Below are 9,113 nucleotides of genomic sequence, written 5' to 3'. Positions count from 1 at the left end.
GGTTCAAGCACTTGTCGTGCCTCAGCCTTCTCAGTACCTGGGTTACAGGCATCTGCCACCACGCCCGGCTAATTTTTGGATTTTTAGTAGAGACGGAGTTTCATCATGTTGGCCAGGCTGGTCTGGAACTCCTGACCTCAGGTGATCCACCCACCTCAGCCTCCCAAAGTGCTGGGATTACAGGCATATGCCACTGAGCCTGACCTATTCCACTGTTTTCTAGCTTTCACTGATGTTGAGCTATCTGTCATTTACCTTTGTGAGCAGTCTGTCTTTACATTCATGATCTTCTCTTTGGTTCTGCAGATTCATTATGATGCAACTAGGTATGGATTTCCTCTTATTTCTCTCTTACTATTTCATGTTAGATTTTTTTCACTTTTCCTCCATTTCTTTCAACTCTTTCCTCATATCTTCCATCTGATTCTCTGTCCTGCATTCTGGATTGTTGCAGACTGGGTTCTCCATAAACAGATGCTGAGATGAAGTTTGGGGTGCAAGTTTGGGGTGATGTTTATTAGGAATCAACACCTGTGAAGGGAAAGAGGAGGATCCAGGTGTGTGAAGAGAGAGAAGTTGAACAGTGATGCAGGCTTGACAAAACATTTGCCCACTAACAAGAGAGCTTTGGAATCAATATCATCTGTCAGAGTTTTCCCACATCAGCCTGAAACCGCCACAACTTCCAGCTCCTACTTTATTCCTTCACTCAGTGTGAGCTTCCCTGGCAAGTATGCGATTACTGGTGAGATGCTTTCTGCAGCAGAAGCAGAGGCAGACCCGGATGGACCCAGCAGTCGAGGCTGTCCTTTTTACTCCCTGGGCAACAAGCTTTTCCTTGCAGGGGGACCTAGGTGGTGAATCTCTGCATCCACCCATGCATTATTCCTTCTGATCTGTCTTTTATTTTTACTAGTTCTTTCTTTAGCTGCCCCACTCTGATTTTAACCTGTTTGTTGAATTTTTCTCAATGAAATATTTTATTTTGTCAAGAACTATTTACATATACATGTATCTTAATAGCGATTGTTCTAAAAATGGAGTAGGGAGCACACACTGAGCTGTGTACGGCAATATTGGCACTCTTAGATAGAGGATCCCAGGAGCGAACAAGCTAAACAGAGTCTCTGGGTCATGATTGGCTTCGGCTTCCCTGAGAGGATACAAAAGCCCTCTGGGGAGTCATTGGGCAGGGCCGTGCATTCTGGGAAGCACTGGACTTAGCACAGTCAGGACACCTGCCCAGGCTGTGTTCTAGCATGTTTGGCTAAGATGTTGCAGGATTGTCTTGAACTTTCCCCACCCCAGTTCTGAAACCAACTCTTTGTTTGGGAAGCCTTGGCTCCTTTTATTGGAGATTGCTACTTGGAAAGCAAGTTCTAAGTGCTAGATGTGCTCATTACTATGAAAATGACTGCTTGTAGGACATTTTAGTGGATGGAACTAGAAAATACATGTACGTATACACACACACACACACACACACAGTAGTGTGCTGATGAATGTTCAACAGTTGGCTCTCTGGGGAAAAAAAAAAATCCCCGATTTGTAGCATTTACCAATTTCGTTGGTGATAATACTCCCATCTTTGTCAATCTAAAAGTCAGTTTAATATCAGCCTGCTGCAAAATTCTTATTTTATTTAATTAATTAAATTTTTTTTTTTTTTTGAGATGAGTCTCGCTCTGTCGCCCAGGCTGGAATGCAGTGGTGTGATCTTGGTTCACTGCAAGCTCCGCCTCCCAGGTTCACGCCATTCTCCTGCCTCAGCCTCCCAAGTAGCTGGGACTACAGGCACACACCGCTACGCCCGGCTAATTTTTCGTATTTTTTAGTAGAGACGGGGTTTCACCATGTTTGCCAGGATGGTCTCTATCTCTTGACCTCGTGATCCGCCCGCCTCAGCCTCTCAAAGTGCTGGGGTTACAGGCGTTAGCCACCGCGCCTGGCCAGCCTGCTGCAAAATTCTTGAAAACTGAGCTGGTACAGGCCAGTGGCATACCACTGATGTGATATGTATGGACTTAGCTCTCTCTCTCTCTGTCATCTATCTATTAAAACTCATGAGTTTATACTGATATCCCCAAAGCCAATCCAACACCACAGGGTTCATTCTTTCCTTCTTCCATATTTTTAAATCCTTTCTCTGACAGTCAGAAACCCACTTCCCATTATTAAGAATATATTATTTTCTCAATCTTGAAATATACAGAAATTCATTTCAGAATATCTAGTCCATACCTCTGCAAATCAATCAAACAAACAAAAACAGCCAGCTTACCAGAGTTCAATACTTTTTAGAGTTCTTTTGGTTAAAGATCTAATGGCATATAGTTCATATACTTTGTTCAAAGTTACTGGGGTTTGTTCTTTAAAAATGTTTTGACTTCAGGCCGGGGCGTGGTGGCTCATGCCTGGAATCCCAGCACTTTGGGAGGCCGAGGCAGGCGGATCACGAGGTCAGGAGATAGAGACCATCCTGGCTAATATGGTGAAACCCTGTCTCTACTAAAAATACAAAAAATTAGCTGGGCGAGGTGGCGGGCGCCTGTAGTCCCAGCTACTTGGGAGGCTGAGGTAGGAGAATGGCGTGAACCCAGGAGACAGAGCTTGCAGTGAGCTGAGATTGCGCCACTGCACCCCAGCCTGGGCGACAGAGCGAGACTCTGCCTCAAAAAAAAAAAAGTTTTGACTTCAGTGTGGTCACATTATGATTATATAGGTCTGTCCATGTGTTTGTTTGTATTCCATTTTAGATTCTTCTTTCTTTTTTGTTTCTTGAGACGGAGTCTTGCTCTGCCGCCAGGCTGGAGTGCAGTGGCGCAATCTTGGCTCACTGCAAGCTCCGCCTTCTGGGTTCAAGCGATTCTCCTGCTTCAGCCTCTCAAGTAGCTGGGATTACAGGTGTGTGCCACCACCCCAGCTAATTTTTGTATTTTTAGTAGAGACGGGGTTTCACCATGTTGGCCAGAATGGTCTTGATCTCTTGACTTTGTGATCCGCCTGCCTCTGCTTCCCAAAATGTTGGGATTACGGGCGTGAGCCACCGCGTCCGGCTGAATTTTCTTTATTCTTGTTAATTTTATGTTCTGCCTTATTATTTTTTTGAATATGTAAAACATTAATATCAAAAAGAACTGTACAGAAAAGTGTATTCAGAGAAATATCACTCAACCTGTGTTCCCCATTCCTCCTCTTCTGCTTTGTTCTCACCTAACGTCTGAAGGTGACAAACTTAGTATACTATCTCTAGCTATCCTTCCTGTGTAGGTTGGGGGAGTTTGGTAAAAAGAAGCAGATACTAGCACACTTTCCCTTATTTTTTACCCAAAGACAGCATAGTTCAGTTGCTTTTTTTTTTTCTGCTTTTTAAAACAACATATCCTGAAAATCATTTCACATATATTAATAGGTATCTTTCTCATTCATTTTCTCAGTTGAATAATATCTCTTTGTGTGCATGCACCACATTTGCTCTATCTCCACTATTTGGGTATTTAGATATTTTCCAATATTTTGCCATTATAAATAATGCTTCAATGAATAACCTGGTGCATAATATTTTCTTTCTGTTTAAGGTATATTTTCACAGAAAATTCCTAGTAGTGGGATTGCTGGCACAAATGGCAAATGCATACATTGTGTTGTCAGATATTGCCATATTCCACTGCATAGCAGTTGTGTCACCTTGCATCTCTACCAGCGATGTGTGACAGTGCCTGTTTCCCAATAGCCTTTCCACATACAGTGTGATACCTTATAAATTTTCCAATGTGGTGAGAAATTGTGTATCAGTGTAGTTTTCATTTGCATTTCTTACATCATAAATGAGGCCAGACACCTTTTCAAATGTTTACCAGCCATTTTATATCTTTTCTGTGAATTGTTTGGTCATGAATTTCCCCCACTTTCCTATTGTTTGGCTGCCTTCCTGCTTAAATTTTGAAAGTCAGCTGGAGAATCTTCAAGAGCCTGCAGTGAAGTCAAACTGTCTGCTACTCCAGGTGCGGTCTGTAGGTGAGCAGCATCTGATTTAGGCGCTTGACATCCCCTGGAATTTGTTAGCCCTGTAGGATCCTGGGCATCACACCTGACCATCTCAATCAGAACTTGCATTTTAACAAGATCCACAGGTGACTTATACACATAATAAAATGTGACATGCCCTCATCTCAGCTATCTCTTAAAGACCTCATATTCCATTTCCTCTAAGAATGTCTCCTGAGTAAAACAGAAGTGAAAGAGGGGATTACATTCCTCCAGTAACGTGAACCCTAAGTGGTATCTGGAAACATAAGTGTTAGATTAATTGTAATACCTTTCCCGGATGCTCTGTCTTGAAGAGTTATGTTTTCTACTTATGTTACCTAGTGGAATAAACAAGAGCCCACTTCTAAGCATGACTTGATTAATTTTAAAAAACAAATTTGTAAAAAAAAAAAAAATATGAGTTTTTAGGTTGGTGCAAAAGTAATTGCAGTTTTTGCCACTGTAATAAAAGACGCAATTACTTTTGCACCAACATAATAAATGAAGTATAAAGGTAGTGAATGTTCATTAAAAAATTCAGTCAGGCCAGGCATGGTGGCTCACACCTATAATCCCAGAACTTTGGGAGGTCAAGGTAGGAGGATCACTTGAGCTCAGAAGTTTGATACCAGCCTGGGCAACATAGTGAGACCCTGTATCGACAAATAGTAAAAAAATTAGGTGGGCATGGTGGCATGCACCTGTCCTCTGAGCTACTTGGGAGGGTGAGGTGGGAGGATTGCTTGAGCCCAGGAGTTCAAGGCTGCAGCGAGCTATGATGGCACCACTGCTCTCCTTCCTGGGCAACAGAGCAAGAATCTGTCTCAAAAAAATAAATAAATAAAATTCAATCAGTGCAAGGATAAAATAAAGAATGAAAGTTCCCTTTCACACTTCCCTGTGACAGTGCACAGAAGTGCCTCCTTTTTATGGGTCACTTGTTATTTTTGCTAAAAACAGACATGCTCTTTCAAGATATATCCGGAAAAGATTTTAAACTAATTATATGTTATTAAGACACATACAAATCCTAAAGCAAACTGAACAAGGAAATGATGTAGTAAGAGGTTATCATTGAACATGAGTAATGCTTGAATTATAAATTTGGGTGTAGTACAGTCATTTATATGCAAATTTCAGAACTGGCTGCAATTATATTTCATCTCCACTACCTACTAGTATCATTTTCAACAGAAAGAAAAGCTTTCTTCCTGTAGTTTGGAAAAACAAAGATGAGGTTACTCCATCAAGCTAATGTAGGTGGATGTATCTTCTACTGTACCTGAGACACCATCCACCTAGCCCAGCCAGAGGTCAGCCTCATCCCAGGTAGCCAGGTAGCACCCTCTTTTGGGCTGATGCTCTGCCCCTCTGTAGGTATGACTGCTCTCCAGGAAACAGTGATGCCAAAAGAATTCACACAATTCCAGGCCCACTCTGGTTTAAATTTTAAAAATAGCCTTTGGCCAGCACATTGGTTTCTCAAGACTGCTGTAACAGTTCCACAAACTGGGTGACTTAGAACAACAGAATTTCTTCTGTCACTGTTCTAGAGGCTAGAAGTCTGAAGTCAAGGTGTCAGCAGGCCATGCTCCCTCTGACAACTTTAGGGAAGAATCCTTTCCTGCCTCTTCCAGCTTCTGGTGGTTCCCAGTGATCCTTGCTGTTCTGTGGCTTGCAGGTGTGCAGTATTCTCCTTCCTACCTTTGTTGTCACATAGTACTTTTCCTTTGTATATGTATTTGTGTCTCTTCTTATAAAGATACCATTCAGGCTGGGCGTGGTGGCTCACGCCTGTAATCCCAGCACTTTGGGAGGCTGAGGTGGGCGGATCACCTGAGGTCAGGAGTTCGACCTGACCTCAGCCTGGCCAACATGGCAAAACCCCGTCTCTACTAAAAATACAAAAAATTAGCCAGGCGTGGTGACAGGTGCCTGTAATCCCAGCCTCCTGGGAGGCAGAGGCTGCAGTGAGCTGAGACTGCACCACAGCACTCCAGCCTGGGCAACAGAGTGAGGCTCCATCAAAACAAACAAACAAACAAACAAACAAACAAACACCATTCGTATTGAAATACGGCCCACCTATTCCAGTAGGACCTCACCTTAAGTTGGTTACATGTGCAAAGACCTATTTCCAATAAGGCCGCATTCACAGGTACTGGGTTTGGAACTTCAATATATCTTTTGGGGGAGTACAATTCAACCCAGAACAGTAGGCATCAAGTTTCTGCTGAAACTTTAACACTAGGAATGTCTCATTTGTTATCAACAACACTTCACCAGGAAGAAGAGGCTCCACTCTGGGTTGCTGGGTCCATCTTCCTGGGCTTAGTTGACACATTTCCATGCTGCCTTGTCTGTCAGAACTTGTGCTTGGTTAGACATTGCCAATGACTACTGTTGGCACATTGTGTGTTGTTCTCTGCTTCCTAAATGAAAATCTGCCAATTCTAGAATATACTGAATCAGCAAGCAGGTACAGAATTTAGGAGTGGTAGAGATATGGATAAAATTGGTAGGTTTGGGGAATTCTTCACTTTCCAGATATACATATATTTAAATAAAATTTATGGTAGGTCATTGTCTTGGACTGAGCTCCTGAACTAGGCCCCAACAGACCAAACTAAAATGAAGCCACTGTGTTAAGTGCCACGTAACTAAACAGACTTTAAAAAACAGGAAAGTCCCAAAAGGGCCAGTTTTCCAAAAACCAGGAGATTCACAGCAACCAGTCAAACGGGGCCCAGTCAGCCTGAGCCAGCTAAGGCAGCCCCCTCTGCTTTAACCCATAAAGGAGAGTAACCTGAAGTTACCCAACGTGCTTTCTGCATTATGCTTTTCCCTTGTTTCTGCTTAAGTTACCTTAACAGAACCCAGCTGTTCTTCCATTCCCACAGAGCTCCTGTCTATTTTGTAGTCAGAATGGTGCCTGGTTCATGCATTGCTAATAGAAGCCAATTAGATCTTTAAAACCATTTGTTGAAATTTTGTTCCTTAGACTACACGCACACTCTATGTAATCATATAGCTCTTAAAAAAAGAAAAGAAGAAAAAAGAATATAAAACTCTACAACCTTAGGTACTTTTGTTGTTTTTAATTTAAAAAGACAAAATTGTTCGCCTTGTATAGAAGTAGATACAGCTTAGAGAGCCAAGGTAATAAGAGGAAAAGTTTGGGTTGTCTGGTACCTTCGAGGGAGTCAGAAGCCTAAAGGAAGGCTCTAATTCACGATTCTCAGAAGACAACTGTTGTCGACAGTTCAGATGAGATCTGAGCGGCCACACTCCTGCAGCTGAAAGGTGTCAATGCGAGCTGAGTTGCTTTCACTGAACAGAGTGCGTTCCCCGGGGAGGCAGGGAAAGGCCGGCTTGCACCTGCTCTGTCACCCAGCTCCACTCTTAGGACAGAAGAGGTCTGGAAAATGTCTAGGGCATTCCCTCATTTCACGGAGGAGGAAATGGGTTAGTGTGTAATTGTTTTTATTATCACACTTGTTTTATCTTCCGATCTGTCAGGCTCGCTCAATGCTACATCCTGCAGTCCCCACCCACTTGGGGGAAACAATCCGATACTGCAAGTAATTATTGAGTGCTGACGGCATGCCTCACCTCCAGAGCTGCCCATTAAACCCAGAATGGAGGTGTTTTGCTCTCTGCGCTAGATCGGTATTTTCCCCTACCACTTTAAGATTACGCTTCAGGCCAGTGTTAGGCTTTCTGGTGGGGTGGGACGCAACAGGCGGCCTCCTCCACCGCAGTGATGGCGGCTATGAAACCTTCTGGGTACTTGGGCGGGAGGCGCGGCAGGGCTTCTCCCAAAACTGGGTTTTCAAGGCCACCGCTCTCTGCGGAGGCCGACCCGGCAGGTAAGGAAATGTCCATCGGAAGGCAACGGGCGTGGCGTGAGCTGCCCGACCAATCAGCAGAGCCGCCCTTCAGTCAGGCTCCCCGCCCGGGGTACCCGCCCAGTCCCCAACCACCGAGCATGCGCCGCGGGCCTGGCGCAAATCCCCGCCTGGCGCGCCCTCTCCGCGGCCCTGTGAGGGTTAGGCTGCGCTGGGCTTCCTCAGAGAGACAGAAAGGGAGCCGTGGCGGGAGGGGACCCTTAGGGACGGGAAAGCGGTTAGGGTATTGGGGGGAAAGTCCCTCACAGGGTGGCTGTCGCTAGCGGCCGCCAGCTCTGCTTCACGGTGGGCTCGCAAGCCGGCGCATCCCGGTTTCCCTGGTACCCCGCCTGGCGGTCCGGCGCGGAGGGGCGGCAGACCGGCTAAATCGGCCCCCGTGAGGGCCGCCGTGTCACCTGAGCCCCTTCCAGGCCGTTGTCCTCAGATTACAGGCGACATAACCGAGGCTCCGAAGTATTGCCAACGTCCAAGGTGACGCACCTGGCCGTCCTGGCGGGCCGGAGTCTGGGAGTCTCCCACGCCTGGCCTGGCCCAATCGTCATCGTCCCGCCGCGAGCTCCGTGCCTCCGGGGACCGAACGGTGGGGAGGCTGAGGCGCCACACGAGCGCGCGGCGCCCCGCGCCAGGTTCCAAGCAGGGACGCTCCGTCCAGGTCCGCCCGGCCGGCCACGCGTTCCGATCGGTGCCGCATAAATAAAGGCTACTTTCCTGAGACCTGCGTCCCCGCAGAGGCCCCGGGCGCAGAGGGGGGCGTGGTGCACCGAGCTCCGACCCTGCCGGTGACATCGGGGTCCCCTCGAGCGCAGCCGGGCTCTCTGGGCAGGAAACCCTGCTCCGAGACCGCGCATCGTCCGGCCTCAGCTGTGCGCCCTCTTGGTGGCGTGCGCAGTCCCCTCCTCCGGTCTTCGGACGTGTGGCCCGGAGCGGAGGCGGCCCCGACCCCCCACCTTCCCCAGTGAGGGTCCCGCGCGGCACGCCGCCCCTGCCAGTCCAACCGCCTAGCTCCAGCGCCGGGCCGCGCCGACCTGCCTTGCCCGCCGTCCCGCCGCGCTGGCCCCTCCTCCGCCCTCCGGGCGCCCCGCCCCGCCCGCGCCGCGCCGGACACCCCGCCCCGAGGAGGCGGCCCGGCGAGTGGTCGCCGAGGGAGGCTGGTGGCATGGGGGAGCCGCCGCCGCC

At 47.2% G+C, this 9,113-nt stretch overlaps 1 protein-coding gene across 1 annotated transcript; it reads right to left on the bottom strand.

The window, feature by feature from the left end:
- Positions 1-7,115: 7,115 nt before the first annotated feature.
- On the bottom strand, positions 7,116-9,095 carry LOC116467522 (protein FAM117B-like). Its single transcript, XM_032151263.1, has one exon. The coding sequence runs from the start codon at positions 9,093-9,095 to the stop codon at positions 8,358-8,360; it is 738 nt and encodes a 245-aa protein (XP_032007154.1). The 3' UTR covers positions 7,116-8,357.
- Between the last annotated feature and the right edge of the window lie 18 nt (positions 9,096-9,113).

Source organism: Hylobates moloch, unplaced genomic scaffold (assembly GCF_009828535.3).
Source record: "Hylobates moloch isolate HMO894 unplaced genomic scaffold, HMol_V3 SCAFFOLD_4, whole genome shotgun sequence".
NCBI lineage: Eukaryota > Metazoa > Chordata > Mammalia > Primates > Hylobatidae > Hylobates > Hylobates moloch.
The sequence above is the reverse complement of the archived record's forward strand: the minus strand, read 5'-3'. Positions and strand labels throughout refer to the sequence as shown.

Excerpts from the sequence above, each read along its gene's own strand:
- LOC116467522 (XM_032151263.1), bottom strand. The coding sequence starts at position 9,095 with ATGCCACCAGCCTCCCTCGGCGACCACTCGCCGGGCCGCCTCCTCGGG.